Source organism: Cololabis saira, chromosome 3 (assembly GCF_033807715.1).
Source record: "Cololabis saira isolate AMF1-May2022 chromosome 3, fColSai1.1, whole genome shotgun sequence".
Lineage (NCBI taxonomy): Eukaryota > Metazoa > Chordata > Actinopteri > Beloniformes > Belonidae > Cololabis > Cololabis saira.
The window spans coordinates 32,446,988-32,467,599 of record NC_084589.1 but is presented as its reverse complement, the minus strand read 5'-3'; the positions used below and the strand labels follow the sequence as shown (position 1 = coordinate 32,467,599).

General features: G+C 39.6%; 1 protein-coding gene across 5 annotated transcripts in view; it reads left to right on the top strand.

Annotated features, from left to right (window-relative positions):
• The window catches only part of map7d1a (MAP7 domain containing 1a), a 48,147-nt gene that overhangs the window by 15,085 nt on the left and 12,450 nt on the right, over positions 1–20,612 (top strand). For 2 of the 5 annotated variants that reach the window (XM_061717268.1, XM_061717267.1), the window contains exons 2-12: positions 2,276–2,476; positions 6,417–6,485; positions 7,140–7,160; positions 9,935–10,098; positions 11,176–11,287; positions 13,886–13,990; positions 15,311–15,433; positions 15,542–15,687; positions 15,949–16,079; positions 16,963–17,201; positions 18,673–18,889. In XM_061717268.1, the coding sequence (XP_061573252.1) occupies positions 2,276–2,476; positions 6,417–6,485; positions 7,140–7,160; positions 9,935–10,098; positions 11,176–11,287; positions 13,886–13,990; positions 15,311–15,433; positions 15,542–15,687; positions 15,949–16,079; positions 16,963–17,201; positions 18,673–18,889 (1,528 nt within the window). The remainder of the gene's footprint in view (positions 1–2,275; positions 2,477–6,416; positions 6,486–7,139; positions 7,161–9,934; positions 10,099–11,175; positions 11,288–13,885; positions 13,991–15,310; positions 15,434–15,541; positions 15,688–15,948; positions 16,080–16,962; positions 17,202–18,672; positions 18,890–20,612) is intronic. The other 3 variants (XM_061717269.1, XM_061717270.1, XM_061717272.1) reach the window with 3 other exon arrangements.

Below are 20,612 nucleotides of genomic sequence, written 5' to 3'. Positions count from 1 at the left end.
GTCAATTGCACTTATAAGCTTCAAAAATAGCTTTACAAACCATTTTCTTAAATACAACAAAAGAATGACATGTTTTTAAATTTATGTTGGCATCATTCCAGAATTTAACTCCAACGATGGAGACACATCTCCTTTTCATACCTTTTTTAGCCATTTGTACTGTGAAATTACAGACACCTCTAAGATTGTAACGAGTCTCCTGAATTGAAAAGAACCTCTGTATTGGGTCAGGGAGCATTTTTGATTTTGCTTTAAACATAATTTGCATGATTTTAAAATAAAACAAATCATAAAATTTAATAACATGGGAACTTAGTAAAAGTGGATCTGTGTGAGCGTAGTAATCAGCCTTATTGATGATACGTATGGCTCGTTTTTGAAGTTTTATTATTGCATTTAAGGTGGTTTTAAAGGTGGATCCCCACAATTCCACACAGTAAGATAAATAGGAAACAATCAATGAGTAGTAAATCAAATGCAAGGCCTTGGAATTCAGTATATTTCTGGATTTATACAGGATTGCGAGTGATTTTGAAATTTTCCCTTTAATATATTCAATGTGTTGTTTCCATGTTAACTTGTGGTCGATGACAACCCCAAGGAATTTAGTCTCAAAACCCCTTTCAATATCAACATTACATATTTTTAATTTAATATTACCATCACTTTCAGCCTTGATAACTTCTCCTGGAGGAATCACAGAATCGGCCTCTCTGTGTAACGTGATGAGCAGCTTCTGCAACATAAATCTTGTCCCTCTCGGCGTGACGGCCCCCCTACTGTCTGAGATGTTTTAACCCAAGCTCTGAATAATTTAGAGTATGTTGCCCCAGTGTTTACCTTCAGACCACGCAGAAGAAAATGTGGGCCGGCGTGGTTCCGCGGGGAGCGTGGGTATACAGTGCTGAGCGGACAAAGCCAAGTGTCCCGCCCATGAGGGTCCTTTGTTTGCCAGTCAAAGGCTGGAAAAAAGTAATGTTTGAGCAGGAGTTACAAGTTCAGCAGTGTCGAATGTGATTCATATGGAAGCTGCTGCCCCAAACGGCCAACCCCATTCGTCTTTTTATCCTAAAACTCTCTAAATCTCAAGAGTGCAGACTTCTTGTGATCTGCAACTATCTGCTCTTGAGTTGTTTTTGCCAACTTTATCTACAAATGCTTTGATTCTGTCTTCCTAAGCAGATTGTTTCAACTCCGTAGGAATCTTCTCGGTGCCAAAAAGTAATTACCGTGTTTTGTTCAGCCAGGGAGCTTGGATGTTTTGCTCAGGCCAGTCCGTCAATAAATGAGCTGCACATAAGAGAAATGGTATTAGATGTATATAAATAGTAGACGCTTTTGCTTCTGAGCCATACTATATAATATCTTGTGTGGTTAATGTTACTTAACAAGTTAGTTGAGATCATATATTTTAAAGTATTTTGTTATGGTCCTGAATAGGGCTGGGCGATATGGACCAAAAGTCATATCTCGATATTTTATAGCTAAATGGCGATACTCGATATATATCTCGATATTTTTTCTGTGCCTTAATTGGGGTTTCCCCCAAAGCATTATAGCATAGCATCTCTGTTAGCTTCATTTGTTTCTGAGGCAAACCCTTAAAAAAACAGTCACTTTTAATACAATGCCTCGTGCCAAATGTCACACAGGTACCTTTATTAACAGAGGTCTGCACAATATCAAAATGTATTAAACAAATGAAATAAAAATAAACTGCCTGCATATATAGAATAAAAATTCTTCTTGAATAAAATAAAACAAATATCCCTTTCCTGCATAACAATTAAATTAAAATACACTGTAATTAATACAATGTAGACAGTAACAGGCAGACTTTTCCACTGAGGTTGACAGTTGTGCAAATAACAAAACATTTGTGCAAATCTCAAATAAAACATTCAAGTCAATTTGTCACAAAATAAGCTATATTAAAATAATATTTTTTTTTATTTTTTTTAAATCGATATAAACGATATTGTCTCGTACCATATCGTGTTTGAAAATATATCGATATATATTAAAATCTCGATATATCGCCCAGCCCTAGTCCTGAAATTAGGGTTGTGAAACCTAATTTAAGTTTATGGCAGAAACAACAGGTGTCCCTCTCACAGACGTCGACCCCACCCATGCTGTGGTTTTTACGTCACCCGCCGATCCGCTTCATGGACTTGGATGGAATGAAGAGAAACAAGTCTGGTTCCATCACACCGTCTTCACTTTGTCGTTTTCTTTTACTCACCTGCTTTTACTTTGTCTTTCTCTTTGACAGCTCCATCTCCCGATTTAAAATCCAGCCCCCTGAGGCCTGAGCCGGAGGGAGAAAGCACCCCCCCGAAGCAAGACCCCCCCCAGAGGATGGAGTCTCCTGCTAAGAAGGGCGCGGACCGAATGCTGACTACACCCACAAAATCTGACGTCATCTCCCGAGCACCTGGCTCACCGGCATCACCAGGTCTCAAGTCAAAAAAAGGTAAACAAAAACCTCTCTCTTGCTTCTGTGGACGGGGTTCGGTTGTTTGAAGTTGGACCTCACGGTGGAAGCTGAATATGGGTTAACTTGAGGCGGTAGTCTGATAAGTGCGCAATTACGTCTGCACTCTGCTCAAGTTAGGTCAGCTCTCTCGAGGCGGTGTCCGAGTAATGGTAACCGCAAGCTTTCTGATGCGAGGCCGAATCTAATGGAGCAAGCTTGCAACAAAGATGTGTGAGAAATCAACTTTCAACATTTCAGGCTGAATCAAGATAGAAAAGAAAACATCCTTATAAGATGAACAAATGAGCTGTGTCTGGAAGTGGACAGATCATGCTGATGGCTGCCATGTGCTGGTCCCTAATGAGGGCCGGCAGAAGCCTTTCGTCTGACCTGGCAGCAGCAGTTAACTCTTACAGAGGTGTGAGAGGGTTTTTGGAGAGTCTCTTTACTCTCTCCCCTTTATTCTTATAATTCATTAATCCATTCATTGTGGCCACAGCCTTTATCGCTTTAAGTCTGTAGAAGCTGGTCTACACTGCTACTAAAAGTTTACAATTACTAATGAGTTGAATGGCTCCGTGTTGCTTTCTTTCAGTATCGTTTATACCAAGACCTCCTGGTTTATGTGACAAATGTGTCCTACTTTCAAAGAAAGCTGCAACTGGCTCTTTGGGTGCGTCCCAATACTCCCCCTCGCCCTCCTTTTCTTCCCTAACCCTAACTTTTCCGCGTTCCCGTGAAGGTAGTGGTGTCCCAATTCCTCTTTTCACCTAGGGGGAGGGGGCATAACGAGGGCTAGGGGCTGAGAATAGCCCCTTCAAATCGAGGGATTTCAGATGCTGACTTGGCGAGCGAGGGGGTATGAAAATCTCCCAGAATGCTTTTGCCGTAGGCTCTGCGTCGATTTGACTCGCCGACCGAAGGCAAATAGGCAGACTCGTCTCAGAGAAATAGAGAGAAATAATCCTGTTACTCGTCAGATTTGTTTTGGATGTTTCTGATACAATAGTCTTCAGAAACCACAAAGTAATCCAGCTGTTATCTGGGTAATTTACACACTTTCAGATAAAGTTGCCGAAGATCACACCAGAATAAAGGGATTTATGGTTCCGCGTTACACCAACGCAGAGCCTACGGCGTAAGGTCTGCGTCGATGTACGCGGCGACGCGCGCCGTACGCCGTACCCTATGCCGTAGCTCTGCGTCGATTTAACGCGGACCCAAGCTCTGGAGCCGGCCGACAGAAATCTCTAAATTTCGGAGCAAATTTCTTAACAGGCGTAGCTACAACTGTTAGATTTCATCTATTAAACCAACATCTTCCTAAATGATTTATTTCAGCCGGCGTGATTCTCAACAGAGCTGCGTCCCGGGAGAGAGTTTCTCTCCCGGGACGACGGAGCAGCCTGACCCGGCGGACACGTCTGATCTCGGGCTGTGAGCTGAGGCTGCTCCCCGGGGGCGGCGGCTCTTCTCATCTCCGAAAACATCGGGTCAAATTTCTTAACAGGCGTTATTTGGATAAACTGAGCCCAAGTTGCGGATCTTAAGGTTACCTTTATACCTGAAAAAATATTAAAACTTAATAAATTGCCATATTAACAGCGCTACAGCTGAAATTAAAACAGCTTTTTGCTCTCTGCTTCCTGATCAGGTTAGGGATGAAAACGAGGGGGAGTAGGAGAAATGGGACAGGCACCTGGGCCAAGTGCCCTAGATCTCAAGTGCCCTAAAATCTCCCCCTTCTTTTTTAGGGGTTAGGGAAGAAAAGAAGGGCGAGTGGAGAAAAGAAGGGGGAGTATTGAGATTGGGCCTTTATTACCCAGATTCCAGAAATGATCCACTCTTTCCTTTTCTGCCGGTTTGTCAAAGCTCATTACTTGTGAAGTTTGCACCATGCACTGCAAAATGGAGATTAAAGTCCTCTCAGACCTCTTAATTAGTTAAATAAAATGATGAGGCCTGGACTTCAGGTGGGAGCTGCTGCTCGTGGTCTGCTTATGCATATGTTACAGTATATGAGAGATTTGTAATGCAACTATGAGGAATGTTGAACCTCTTTTTAGTATAATGACAAAAGACAACACAATCCTGTAACAGCAGACATCTTTCATCTCCCTTGTAGGGGTCCTACATCACACCTTACAGATTACCCAACATCACTTCTCTTGCAGACTAATTTAGAAGTGAACAAATAACCGAGGGGCACTTTGAGAAGCATCTGTGAATAATCAGAGGCACACTTAGTGCACCCCGCCCATATTTCCAGAGCCCTCCTGTTTTTGTCTATGAAGCTTTGTGCATCAGATATTATGATTAACGGGGTGCTGAGTTGCAAACAGCAGCACATCACTGGCCAAGACCATCCACATGACCTTTCCATTATCCTATAAATATCAAAGTGGGTCAGGGGTTGTTGTAATAGGAAGCTGAGTGGTACATTGTTATCATATTTAAGATTCGTGTCTGCCCTTAGTCGAGGTTGCCAAAATATGAGGTCGTCTGTTGTCAAACATCTGGTCTGAGAAGGTTGAGGGAGGGGTGATGCAGCATAAAGGCCCAAGACAGATTAAGACTTCTGTCTAAAATGTTTCCTCACAAGACCAAGTTATTTCTGTTAGTTTGTTAGTTTTTCAAGTTTACTTATTTAGGCACCCTGGAGAAATAAGCTTTATTTATATATTGTAGCAACATTTTCTGAAAGAAACTCAACACTGAGGGATGAAGGTCACACATTCAGCGTGCCAGTTGTGAATTCATCTGCAGTAAAACAGCAGTGAGATGCTATAATGAGATCATATTACAGCAGTTGCAAAGCATAAATTACATTTTAATCCTTTCCATTGGGGCTAGGTTTATTTGATTGATTTAGTAAGTAAACCCTGCCCGTTGGAAAGTCACAAGAGAGTGTGATGATGGAAAAAGAAACTGAGTACTTGCCATGAACTAAGAGATTAAAATGAGTGTTGGTTTCTAAGTTTAATCCATTGATTGTTTAGCTGAATAACTACTTCACCTTTTAGTGGCAAAGTTTTTTTTTGGCTGAGGCTCATTAAGATGATGATTTTTCTTTTTTCAATTTTCTTTTTCCTGGAAGAAGCAGCAGCTCTCATTTCAGGAAGCAGTTAAAATTCTTAAAATGACCGGTCAGCTCTGGGACTTGTGCCGCTCTTCCTCTTTGCCATCTTGTGCTCGGTGCTTCCTCTGAAGTATTTTGAAGGAATGTCATGTGAGGACACATCAGAGATGTCCGTGAGAGAAGGTGCGCGTTTCCCTTCAGGCATCACGTACGCATGTCAGACATGCATCTGCATCAAGGTGGCACACATCTGGTGTTTTCTTTAAGTATTTGTTCTTTGTGGTTTCTCTTAATCTAGAAAATATACACCCATCTTGTTTCAGGATGGGAGTATATTTGGTTGAAATGTTGCCAGTTTTCTGACTACGTCTTGTTTCATACATTTGCATCCAACATATTTATATTTGTCAGAGGGCGGCTGCCTCATTTTTGCCTCGAGATAGTTCTCATATCAAGGGGTTTGGACGTAGAGCATCTATTTTTGAAAATGATTTGATACCAAACCTTCAGTATGTTATCAGTCTTCATCTAGATGCTTAAGTTGTTGAGGTTGTTTTCAAAAGTCTCAGCAGCTAATGTGTGCTTGGCCTGCTAGCAAGAATCAACCTTTAATAAAACCTTTTTAATCACGGTTATTCTTATTTATGTGAAAATATGTCATTGAATCATTATTTGAGATTGAGTTATCCCCTCTGTATCTTCTTGCACCACTTTAAAATTGGTAAATTGTAAATGTTTTCTTGTGGGGGAGCGGAAGACGGATTTTTAGGACGTTCTGTTTAACCGTAACTTATTGGACTGTAAACGATACAAGTTATTGTCTGTCTTTCACACCACGTTTCCCTCTTTCATTTTCAGACATCATGAAGTCGGAGGATAGGCAGAAGCTTGCAAAAGAACGCAGGGAAGAAAAGGCCAAATATCTTGGTAAGTGGGGAAAAAAATGAGTGGGAGGACATGCACACAACCTTAGAGGAGGGCTCCCCCTGGTGTAGGGGTGCAGGAGATTTTCTTTTCTTTCTTTGTTTTTTTTTTTCCTGGTCCTGGGTTGGCTTTAAGCTGAAAATGGCATGCACGTGTTTCACAGACACTTGTGTAGAATAAAAGGGTGGTTTGGCTGGTCACAATCTAAACTAAAACCACCAAAAGCCAAGCAACCATTTTACTGGTGAGCATCCATTTTCTGCATGAGAATCACCGTCAAAACACAAGGCTTGGACTGGTGATTGAGCGTTGCGTTAGCTGACCTGTGCACTCAAATGAATGTTTGCACAGATTTGAGTTAAAAAGATATTCCTCACATGGACACTTTCCTCAAAGATAAACTTAAACATATTGAATAATAGTACCAACAACCACATTTTTGTTATGCAACAGCCCTGAGTCATGAAAAACACCATAAACCTTTAATGCACCCCCGTTTCATGAAATAGGGCAGCTCAGCTTTTTTTATTTTTTTTATTTTTATTTTTTTAACACACACGTGGCCGTCAGGTTATTGCCCGGCTCCATGCTGGTTGTGCACTGCTTTGCATGATTGACAGTTGCCTCTGTCTTCTCTCACCCTTTTTTCTCCTGCAGAAGAGCTCAGCAACTTGCAAGGTAAGCCACTCACCTGTTTTTATGTGGTGGTGGTGGTGGTGCTGACCCTTTTTATCATCGGTTTTAGTTGGAATTCTCAGCTTATTGAAATTCACTAGCATTAGCTAGAGCTGGGTAATACACCAGGAGCTTTATTCATACTGAAATCACAAGAGACAGGAACACTGTACATTTTTAAAATGTTTGTTTTGTAATGTTCTGATATAGCAAAGAATTATGCAATATAATATTGCATCAAAAATATGTTTGTTTCTATTTATATATATTTTTTCATACGAATTTTCATTGACAATGTCAGTACAGCAAATTGAAGACACTACAGTGAGTTCTGGTGATATTTCCCAGTTCTAGAGCAGCTTCATTCATTTTTAAACCTACATGGTGGTCCTTTTTGAAAAAAACATTTTTATTATGTTAACTTTTTTCCTTTTTTTCAAATTCATTTATTTATTGTGACTGATTGTGACATTTTCTCTCTGTGAACATCATCAGTGTTTTCTAAAATAATCATGTAGTCACAAGCTGATCATTTAGCCATCATTCCCAGTGTGCAGTTCCGTTCATTCCCATTCAAATCAATAATACTTCATTGATCCTCACAGGAAAACTATATTACTACAGCATAAGTAATAGAACATAAACAACGATGCAAATCCACTGTTATGAAGCCACTGTAAAAGGCTGTGCATGAATACGCATCACGCTTGGTACGGTGGGTGACGTTTGCACACAAGAGGAGGAAGCCGGTTCCAAGTTTGACCTCTGTTCACCTCCTGTTTCAGCTTCACACGCCACAAAACTGAGATGTTTAAGCCATATGCCGCAAAACCACTGATTACCATCTTACTCAAGAAATTGAAGGTTTTTAAATACTTGCAGCCAAATTTAGCTTGGCTGTGAAACTATAACTAGATGTGCTTACGTTGCCAAGAGGAGAAAAAACAAAGGACACAAAAACATTCTTAAGAAGGAAAATAGATGAATTCATCTTTACAAATTTCACGTACAGAGCTGAGTTGTAAATTTTCCCTTTGCTTAAGAGACTTTGATTTTTAATTTTTTTTTTTTAAATCGTCTTCTCTTGTTGTAAATAGTTAGGTATTTCCAGTAATGCCTTCTGTTGTTGTCTTATACCACTGAGTAAGTTGAATGCTGTAAGATGCGTTTGACACAGCTGATACTGTGGATCAGTCTAATTGGACGATGGTGGGGGATGCCAGATGGCAAGGGTCTTATCTAATACACTGTTCCAGTGGGATAAGCAAAGACCTCCAGCTAAAGCCTCAGTTTACAATATCAGCTTAAAAAGAGATCTATCTTATTGTAAAGACAAACCCTGATATTTCTAGTAGCAGAGGTACAAGTAGAATATTTCTACATATTTTAATCTCTTTTAATAGATCTACTTTGTTTAAGTCCCATCGTGAATACCCAGATGAAACACTCTCTTCTGCCTTTGGTGGGGAGGTATAAATACTTGATGTGTATAAGTTAGAGTAGCCCTCTGGTAATGACTTTTTAACAACCTTAGTGTAGTAGCTCTGTGTGCAACACGCCAGTACTGATCAGTAGTGTTTGAGGCAACACTAGCTTATGATATTCATGTATTCCTGCGTATCAGAATATATTTAGAATAATAGTAGCAGTTAGTACTGTTGGACTGGAAATTTCCAGCTTATGTTCATTCACTGCCCATTTTCTAGTTAATAACCGACGTTGCGGCTGAATGAGTCGTATTAAAAGGTTCAAATGGCTTATGTTACACACCGTCCCGTGACTGATTCGGTTCGAAAGAACTGGAGCATTTTTGTAAAAAAATTGCACATTTCAATATTTGTGGGTAGATGAGGTGCTTTCCTCCTCCCTCTAGTCTAATCTCAGCACAGTAAGTGAATTTTAATGCAGTTTCCTGCACTTTACATGGCGTACCATTCCCTTCAGGATTTGCATCCCTGCAAGGTTGAAAACAGGCGTCTTATAAATCGAGGCCATCACCCACGATGAACTGAGATATACGCACTGCAGCAGTCAGTTTTGCAAACTGCTGGCAAGCAGGACCTCAGTATACCTCCGCTTTTTGTTCCATTCTCGGATAAAAAAACCATCACTTGTGCCTCCCTCATAAATTTTAACCCCACTAGCTTCAAACATGTCTTCAGTTATCCATCACATTAATCTGAAAACCACGCTTTTGTGTGTTCAAGAGCCCCAGTGAAATGAGCTTTTCCCGTGCAGGGCCTGATTCTTCATGGAGGTTTTACTTGGCAATTTGAAAGAAATATTGGTTTTGTGCTCACAAGGGCTGCTGTAAAAGGCTTCTTAGAGCCCCTTTTGCATGGCTCAGATGCAAAGAGAAAATTCCCATGTCGGAGATCAGTTTATTGAAGCGAAATGCGATTAGTGTGGCAGAAAAATATCTCCTTATAGAAGTACTGTATATGTCCGGCTTGGCATTTTGCTGCATACAGCAGAAAAGTCAAAAGATCAACAAAATAAAACCCGACCACAGAAGCAGTATTTAGGAGGTCATCTTAAAGCTTTGAATGAGTTTTCCTTTAAAACAGCATAATCTTGTAAGCTATTTTTTTTACCACATTATCCCACAGTAATTTAATCAAAAAATAAATAATCAAAGCTGACATTTTACAGAGAACTTGGAGAGAATATCGAATCAAAATTCACATCTCTGACGGGACAGGGAGGTGATGGGACTCTCATGTCCAGTGCTGATGTGTTGAAATCGTCCTCTAACGAAGTCCTCTGTCTGATCCTAGCTGCCAAAAAGAGCCAGTGGCTGGAGAAAGAGGAGAAAGCGCGGCAGCTGAGGGAGCAGCAGCTGGAGGGACGTCGCAGGAAGCTCGAGGAGCAACGGCTTAAGGCAGAAAAACGGCGTGCAGCCTTGGAGGAGAGACAAAAACAAAAGCTGGAGAAGAACAAAGTATGTTGAGATGAGAACAATCGGCCAAGTTTACGGTCATACATGTAGTATCTTTTATCTTTAGTTGCAGCAGAAACGTTGCCTATTAGACATAGTTCACCCAAAGGTGAAAAGTCAACGCCCTTCTTCAGTACAATAGTACAAAGGGAAGGATTTAGAGTTTCACTCAGGGACACGTGAGTGAGATGGGGTTTGAATCCATGCTGTTTAACTCCAGAACGTCCTCTCTAGGGGTGGGTATTGGGAAGGACCTCACGATACGATACGCATCACGATACTTGAGCCACGATACGATACACATTGCGATATCCCGATTATGCGATATCCCGATTATTATATTCTACATAGTTCACCGAAAAATTTAAAAATGCATTACACATCTTAAAATCCAAGTTGTATATATGTACATCAGATGATAGTGATGGATCTTAAAATCCGAGTTGCACGTTCATCAGATTATAGGGACAATTCATGGGACAAACTGAGTCAAAACAATGTTTTATTATAACTATACAAGCTAAAGTTACAACATATTTGTATATGTTTTTCATATTATTTACATCATATGAAATTAACATTAAATTTAGTATGAGGTTGCTTTAATTATGTGGCAAATGATAATAAACACAAGAAAGATGGGTACTAAAACCAAGGACAGGCACAGTGATCAGTCAGTATAGATATAAATCCATAAATAAATAAACCTCTGTCCATTATTTTTCATTTTTTAAGGACAGGCAATTGTGTTATATAAAAAATAAATTATAAAATGAAATAAAACGTGAAATAAAACCTGAGCTCAGTGCAGGGCCCTCCCAGGGTTGGTAGAGAGTGGCAATGCCCAGGACTGTCACTTAGGTAGGAGCACTGGGTGATATAATGGGAAAAAGATCGGGGATAAAAAATAATAAAAAAAAAAAATCGATATTCAAATTTTGAATATCGATATTGAATCGGCTGGAAAAGTATCGCGATATATTGCCATATCGATATTTTTGCCCACCCCTAGTCCTCTATCATTCCTGCGTACTCACCACAGAAGATATTCTTACCACTGTTGTCTTGTTTCCCTTAAAGGAGCGCTATGAAGCAGCTATCCACAGGTCAACTAAGAAGACGTGGGCAGAAATCCGCCAGCAGAGATGGTCATGGGCTGGTGCCCTAAACCAGAACTCCAGCCAGAAAGAGAGTGAGTACACGGATCCTTTATTCATCCGAAACTAACCAGACACTCTAGTTTCTCTCTGTTCTTACAGCCATGCTTGATTACATTTTGCAAAGTTTAAAAGATTAATTCAAGTTGTGCAAAGCTGATCCCAAGAACCAAAAACAAAAAAAAGATTGTGCAAAAGTTCTTACTCCCAACACCAAACTGGATTGCCAGTTTGGTCCAGCGTAATGGACTTGTGATGGGACGGAGTTCCGGATTCGTCCCGGCAGTTGTCTTAATATGTTTTAATCTGTTGTGCTTTTAGTGCACCAGTCATACACCTCAGTCTTACTGCACTCATCCTTCCCACATCCACCACGGCTCTGTCTGTGAAGGATGGTTTTCTCTTCAACATTGCTTCATTACCAGACCATCATTACCACATGATATTGATTACACGCAGTGAAAATGTCTTTTGGTGTTTTTATTGCAGCAGTTGCAGCAAGCGGAGTGCCATTGACTAACCATAAAATGTAATTAGTTGTAGATTAATTATTATTTTGATGTATGAATGTCCTGACAGCCCAAGAGCCATGATGCCAAAACCAGAAAGAATGTAGAGATGATGCAGAAGCAGACAGTGCTGTCTGATGAACGTGTCTTTTTACTGTCTGTAATCTTTCCTGAGTTAAAGAGCTAGATATGAAGTGTCCCGACACCGTCTCACGCCACGTAATCACCTCTGCCAAACGCCAGGGACATTTTTGACACTCGGACACTCCTCCTTCAGTGGCCTGCTGTCTGTCTGATAATAAAAGTAAACGAGTGTAAACAGGCTGCAGAGGACAGGGTGAGGAATCAGGATTTGATTTCACCAGTGCTCAATCCTGGCCTCTGTCAAAGGTGTCATCTCCTGTTTTTGTGCATTTAAGAAGAGACCTTTGCACATAAATGGAAATTGAGTCGTCTGTTGATGGAACCATAGCCTGAAGGAGAAACTTTCTACACCTTCACTGACACATCAGGTCACTCCTGAAGAGTGCCGGACTCCACCCAACACTGGTTAAATGGGTGGAACAAACAAGTCTGGCAGTTGGAACTAATATTTGTGCAAATCTTCATCTCTGTGCACTGATCAGGGATGTCATGTGCAGCAACAGAGGCCTTTTCTTTTTCTTTCTTTGTTTGTGTGCTTGTACTGTATGTGTACCTGACTGTAAGTATGTTCATTTCTCCAGTAAATTTAAACATTTTAGCATGTGGCCACTAGAAATGGGCGATATTTTACCGTTCACGATATACCGCCAAAAAAATTCCCCACGGTAAGAATTTGTCATCTTGTGGTAGAAACGATAAATTCCCGTTGATGTTTTTGTGTAAAACTGATTTATGGTTCTGCATTAAATCCACGCACAATGTACGTGAAGAAAGAAAGAAAGAAAGAAAGAAAGAAAGAAAGAAAGAAAGAAAGAAAGAAAGAAAGAAAGAAAGAAAGAAAGAAAGAAAGAAAGAAAGAAAGAAAGAAAGAAAGAAAGAAAGAAAGAAAGAAAGAAAGAAAGAAAGAAAGAAAGAAAGAAAGAAAGAAAGAAAGAAAGAAAGAAAGAAATGAGCCTGAAAGAAAGAAAGAAAGAAAGATATGAGCCTGAAAGAAAGAAAGAAAGAAAGAAAGATATGAGCCTGAAAGAAAGAAAGAAAGAAAGAAAGATATGAGCCTGAAAGAAAGAAAGAAAGAAAGAAAGAAAGATATGAGCCTGAAAGAAAGAAAGAAAAAGAAAGAAAGAAAGAAATAAATGAGCCTGAAAGAAAGAAAGAAAAAGAAAGAAAGAAAGAAATAAATGAGCCTGAAAGAAAGAAAGAAAGAAATGAGCCAGAAAGAAAGAAAGAAAGAAATGAGCCAGAAAGAAAGAAAGAAAAATTCCCGTTGATGCGGTTTTTGTGTAACAAACATGGCGGATCTGAGTCATTCCAGTTTTGCAGTACAGGTGTAACTCATTTAATTGTTTTTTATTAATTCAATTTAATTGGTGTAGTTTAGTAGCATTTAGTATTCTTTTAGAGCAGTGTTTTAGGGGCTCCAAAGACTGAATGTGGTGATAGATTTATAGTTACAAAGGTGGGGTTGAATTGTTTTTTTTTATCGTTATCGGGATAAATGCAAGAAATGATCATGATACATTTTTTAGTCCATACCGCCCATCCCTAGTGGCCACTGGAGGTTGGCTCACTCATGAGGGCAGCCCCTGGTGGGCATTTGAGGAACTGCATGTTTACATACTTTAAGGTCATCTCATTTGAAAATCTGAGGTGGCCTCTTAGTACTATTATCTTCATTGATCATATCAGTAATTCAAAGCTAGAATTTACGGTATAAAAGCTGTCACTTCTCCTTAGTCTTTTTTTTTGGGGGAATGTTTTAAAGAGATTGGATGCCGGCAGATGTTTGTAAGTCAGAGGAAAGTGAGGACACAGGGCTTCAGTAGGAGGTCATTCATATCGCAGCTGCACTAGTGTAACGACCTCAGCAGGGGACATACAACTGTAAAGGCATCTTGGCATCCTTCATTATGTCACAGATGTTTCCTCCCTCTTCCTCTCAACCTGTGTGAACATCTGTGTGGCGCTCTCTTGACTTCTTAGGCAGATGCTCTGTTTCAACGGTCAACCTCCCCAAACACGTGGACTCTGTAATAAACAAGCGGCTCTCCAAGTCCTCAGCCACACTTTGGAACTCCCCCAGCAGAAGTAAGACAACATCTGGAATGCCCCACGCCTGTTTAAATGTGTCCATCGCTCAGTCCCCGCCAACACCTCCAAGCCCCGTCACCCATTTATGTATATTATTTCTTTTATCGTTTCCCCTTGTCTGATTCCAGTTCCTCTGCTGTGTTTGATGATTAAAGGGTGGCCCATTTCCATCTTTCAAATCCACCTTTTTTTTATTTTTTCTCAGGAGTTTGATTTGGGGTCTTGTTTTACATCTTCTGCATGGTTGTTTTGTTATGGGATGTTCCAGTTGTCTTTGTGTTATCCTTTGTCATTGTCTGGTAATGGTCATTTCATTTCTGGTGTCTTTGCACGGTCAAACTGGTACTTTTGTGCTCATTGCTTTAACATACTGAATGCAAGATGTTTAAGAGATGCTTTTTTTGGTCATCCTAAAGGTATTTTATTGGTCTGGAGAATGTAAATGTCACAAAAATAAGGAAAAAGAAAATTCCTTGAATCAACTTTGGAATTGGAATCACCAACCTTTCTTAAGTTTTGACCTTTTCTTTAAAATGTCTTGTGTTAAAGGAGGAGGAAATAATCAAGTGACCAGGATTTATTTAAAAACAACAGTGGATCTGTTTAAAATGACCTCCAACTTGCTTTTTAGGTCACTTCTAAACGTTGAGCTCAACAGAATTGATTTTTAGACACTACTGACTTAATCTCATTGTGTCATCACGTTCACACAGAAACAACGTACTAGAGCGACAACATCTTGACATCACTGCAAAATGGCAGTGATGTCTAATAAATGGTTTATTATTGGATCTCTTTTCTCCTATCTTCTCCAGTATTATCACAGCATGTCTGTGCAGAGTGTAACGTCATCTCATCTCACCCTACAGCAGAAAAAAGCCACATCTCATAAATACTGAAGAGTGTTAAGTCTTCTTACTCTCCGACTGTGCTCAAGGCTGCATATATTAACTGTCTGGGTCAACATTTCAGTTTTTCTCTCTCAGATGATTAAAAACCCAGGTTGTAATGAACACATCTGCTTACCTTTTCTAATGTAGTCTTTGGGTGACACTTTTTGGGGATTTGTGTGTTTTTTCAGTTGCTGTAACCCCTGACTGGTGGTGGTGTCTTTTTTTATTTTAATTTTTTATTTTATTTTCCACTTTTGGCAAACCTTTGAGTTTACATTCATTGCTTTTTTTGTCTTGGGTAAAGAGAGGTCCACGAGGAGGTTCACGTTAGACCTTGAATCTTGATCTAACACGATGCAAATCTGTTGTTTTAGACATATTTGAAACCTGTATTCATAAAACGGATGTGTTCTTATACATGCAGCCCGCAGCCATGCTCTGAGTGCATGGGAGAGCAGTATAGTGGACCGGCTGATGACGCCCACGCTGTCTTTCCTCGCTCGCAGTCGCAGTGCTGCTAGTGTCCTCGGCAATGGCAGAGATGGTCGTAAGTTGGCTACAGAAACATTAAAATAAAATAGCGCTTTCATATCAGTATCATAGATGGATTAAACTTCACTGATGCACGAACACGCTTTCGTCATCTTTTCTCCAGACTCGCCTCTCTGCCCTCGTTCGGCCTCGGCCAGCCCCCTCACCCTGTGCGCCCACCAGCCCCACCACCGCTGCTCCGACCGCTGGAGGGTGACGTCCAGCACACCAGACATCACGCAGCGCCAACACAGACGCAGCTCCACACCTGTACGTCCACCATCATTAGTGCTAGAAGTGGCCTACATAGTTAACATTCAAAACAGGAGTATCACTGTAAAAGTGAAATTAAAGAACAACTGGATGTCTAAAAGTAATATGTGAATTTGTTGAAAAAAACAAGCTGATGGAACGATCCCAGACCAGAATATTTAGGTTTTTTGTTTTTGCTTTTTACCTTTCTGATTATTATACATCATCCTGAACATGCAGAAAGTTATTCCAGATTTTAATGTTTCTTTCTTCATCCAGATGGATAAAAAAAGGAAGGAAAAGAAAGACAAAGAACGGGAGAATGAGAAGGAAAGAAGTGCAATCACTAAAGAAAAGGTGCTGAAGAAAAGACAATCTCTGCCCAGTATGAGACACAGACCTGATCCAAGGTGAGACATTTGGTTTTTGTTTATTGAAGTTTCACTCGCTTCGACTCAAAATATGCTGATTGAATTCATTTTTTTTTTTTCAATCACTGTTACCTCTTGAGAATTGTTTTTGTACACATGCACAGATGCCCAAACCCATCATCAGTCTCTAAATAACTAAATTAAGCAAATGTGACAAAAATATACTTGGCCTGTTAATGATGCTTATCCGTCAGAAGCAAAAGCACCAAGATGTTGTCTGTTTTCTAACTATTTATTGGGTTTGTTAGAAAGGGAGTGAGAATACAGACAGGTTTTGTCGTGACAGTGAATGTTTGTGTATAAACGGAGAGCCAGCATGGTGGAGCACGCTAATTTTCACTCTTGCGGTTTCACTTCTTTCATTCGGCCATGCTGGCACAACATTAGAAAGCACACACTGACACAGCGCTAAGCCGCCTCTATTGGATTACGCTCAGAGATCCAGTTGAATAGTCCCTTTTTTTTATCCTCAGGAAGGTTTCTAAAAGAGTGAAATGATCCGTAAGTATCCAAGTGGCAGCCGTAAGAGCTGGTCACATCCTCTGAAATGCTAAGAAAAGGAGCTTTGCTTATCTCCTTTAGAAAAGGAAACATTGGAGCATATTTTAGGAAAGTTTCAAAGTAAATCCCACTAGTGTGGATGTAATGTAAAGATTGTATTACATCACATATGGCAGATTGCTAAATGTAAAAGGAATTACTAGCTATTAGCACTTTGGGGCAGTTTGTGGTTTGGTACCATCTGGTGAATTAGGGATTAAATCAACACCTTTTTAGATGTCCAGCCTGCATCCTGAGCTGTGTTTGCCACATCATTTATAGTCAGTTTTATAAGTGCATCCTTTCTTTTCTGTTATTACAGCCCCAGTCCTTTATCGAGACAACGGCCGGCATCTCCAGCCACACCCAAGGGAAGAACTGCCTCTCCGAGCCCCGCGGCCTCCCCCAAGCCCCCGTCAGCACGTGGGAGCCCAACAACTCCTAAAGCCCGACCCAAACGAGCCAGGACCCCTGCTAGGATAGACCACCGAACCTCTTCCCCAGCTCGCATTGGGAAAGTGAAGGAGCCGCGCAGACCTGCCACTCCAGAGGACAGAAAGAGTGAGTAGAGGATTCATTAATGTTGACTATCAACAGTGATCATTTTGTTTTATAATATAAATATTAATGGTAACTTGTGTGTGTATGTATGTATATGTGTATACATATGTATGTATGTATGTATATGTGGATGTGTATGTATGTGTATGTATATATATACATATATATATATATATATATATATATATATATATATATATATATATATATATATATATATATATATGTGTATGTGTGTGTGTGTGTGTGTGTGAATATAATATAGAATTGACTTGGAATATTAGATATGATAGAGTATTATATGATGGGTATATGTATGTATGTATGTATATGTGCGTGTATGTATGTGTGTGTATACATATATATATATATATATATATATATATATATATATATATATATATATATATATATATATATATGTATGTATATATATATATATATATATATATATATATATATATATATATATATATATATATATATATATATATGTATGTATATATATATATATATATATATGTATATATTAGGTATATGTGGGATGATATAGTTGACTTGGTTTCTGTTCTTGTCTTGATTTTTAAAATATCTTGATTTTGTATATATATATTTTTTTTTTCTTCTTGCTCTTATTCTGTATTTTTTATTTTTTAAGTTCTTTTCTCTATTTTGTTTTCTTTTGTATTGCATTATTTTGTTAAGACCCCAGGAGGAATAGCTTCAGTTTCTGCTGCAGCTAATGGGGATCTCAATAAACAATAAACAATAAACTTTTCAGTCTTGGGAAATATAATGTAACAAGATAACAAATGTAGATGTTTTCTTATCAGAGAATTACGATGCTTTCAACCGCATTTCAGAACTTTTTTAATTAAATGCAAAGATTACATGATTGCAGCCGAGCCAATTGATGGTGAGAAGTTGAAGCTCTTATAAAAGAGTGAACTTGTCAAGCTTTCTGCATTCTGAATTGGCAATATAGTTATCTTTTGATTTTTCAATGAACTTTTTTGTTTTTTTATCTGGATTTAGTGCAGCCCTGTGGCTGACACAGACTATATTTTATTTTATTTTATTATTTTTTTTACTAATTACATTTCTCCTGTGGCTTCTTCCTCCGTCAGGCCAGAATGATTAATTTAATGGAAAAAGTGACTGAGCCTCTGGCAGATCCATTTTTCTTCAATAAGTAGCATACAGAGGTTACCACCACCAGGAATAATCGGCCATGATAATAAAAGAAACCTGTGTGAGCCGCACGCAGCTCTGTGTAATCTCTCACAGTACCAAGAGGGGGGCACTAATTAGTGTTGATGTAATTGCTGAGGACAGAATGTTTACTAATGATCAACAGGCTAAGATTTAAGAAGTCTCTTTAAAAGTCAATTCTTGTTGAAATTAGTTAAATGTGTTATTTGAATGTTCACTTGTGCAATGTGCCCATTTAAAATATGTTCCCATATTTTAGGTTCCCCTGCGGCTCCTGGTACTGCAGTATCCAGTGATGCGGCCGTGGCCCCCTCGGGCCGGACCGTCTCCCCTGCGCCCTCTCCATCAGCCAAGCCCATGGCAGGCACCAACGACCCCGAGGAGGCCGTTCGCATCCTGGCAGAGAGACGCCGGCAGGCCCGAGAGCAGCGGGAGAGGGAGGAGACGGAGCGACGCGAACAGGAGGAGAAAGAGAGGTCAGCCGGGTCTAAAAACGCCATGAAACACAAGTAGAGGGTCAGGTCTGTTGACCTGCACGGTCAAAGACCTGTCAACATTGTTTTCTGTCTTCACCAAGAAAAGTATTTCACATATCTGAGCTGCAGCTGCTTTTAGTCATCCACGTGTTGGACCCGTTACCGAAGAAATATCTGCTCTCAGTTTCTCCCCTTAGGGGGTCGATGATGCAGATCTTTCATTTCCATTTCACGCTGTCGTCTTTATCTTTCTCTGTTACACCAACCAACTGCATATCATCCGTCACCAGAGAACTCCTCTTTGGTCGTTCCCTTTTCGTCCTGCTTGACAGCTCCAGCATTTTTCTACTACAGTATTCACTATTTTTCCCCTTTTACATGTCCAAGGCGTCTCAACCTAGCCTCTTACTTCAGCTCCAGGATGTCTAATCCTGGCTGTGCCTTTGATGTGCTTCTTTTTAATCCCACCCATCCGTATCACTCGCAAAAAAAAAGTTAACATCTGCAACTCTTCCACCTCCTTCTCTGCTTCCTGTATCTTGGTCAATGCCAACATCTCCCTTTTACTTGCAAAACATTCCCCTTTTCTCTCTCTTTCTCGCACTCTTTTAGCACATATGACTCCAGACACTCTTCTCCACCCACTCCACCCTGCCTGTACTCTCTTCTTCACTTCTTTTCCACAGTCCCCATTGTTCTGCTTATCTGAGGCCTGAAGTGTTTAAACTCCTTTATCCTCTTCACCATCACTAGTTCCCCATCATCCTGCCTGCTTCTCTTTTTATTTACACTCATGTAGGGCTGGGTGATATGGACCAAAAGTCATATCTCGATATTTTCTAGCTAAATGGCGATACTCGATATATATCTCAATATTTTTTCTGTGCCTTAATTGGGGTTTCCCCCAAAGCATAATAGCATAGCATCTCTGTTAGCTTCATTTTTTTCTGAGGCAAACCCTTAAAAAAACAGTCAGTTTTAATACAATGCCTCGTGCCAAATGTCACACAGGTACCTTTGTTAACAGAGGTCTGCACAATATCAAAATGTATAAAACAAATGAAATAAAAATAAACTACCTGCATATATATATAATAAAAATGCTTCTTGAATAAAATAAAACAAATATCCCTTTCCTGCATAACAATTAAATTAAAATACACTGTGCAATTAATACAATGTATACAGTAACAGGCAGACTTTTCCACTGAGGTTGACAGTTGTGCAAATAACAAAACATTTGTGCAAATCTCAAATAAAACATTCAAGTCAATTTGTAACAAAATAAGCTATATCAAAATCATTAAAAAAAAAAATGTAAAAAAAAAAAAAATAATATATATATATATATTTTTTTTAAATCAATATAAACGATATTGTCTCATACCATATCGTGTTTGAAAATATATCGATATATATTAAAATCTCGATATATCGCCCAGCCCTACACTCATGTATTCTGCATTGTTGCAACTGACCTTCATTCATCTTCTCTCTATTGCATATCTCCACTTCTCCGGGTTTTCTCGCCCCTGCTTCCTACTCACTGCAGATCTGATCCTTGATGCAGCCCCACTTCCACCTGAAACCCCTCTGTTACTCCAACGGCACACCTCACCGCTGTCATGCTGTCCTCATTCATGTGTTGTACAACTCTAAAATGCTTTTTTTATTCCACTCCAGACTTCTTCATGCAATGTCACAATTACTTTTTCATGACTCC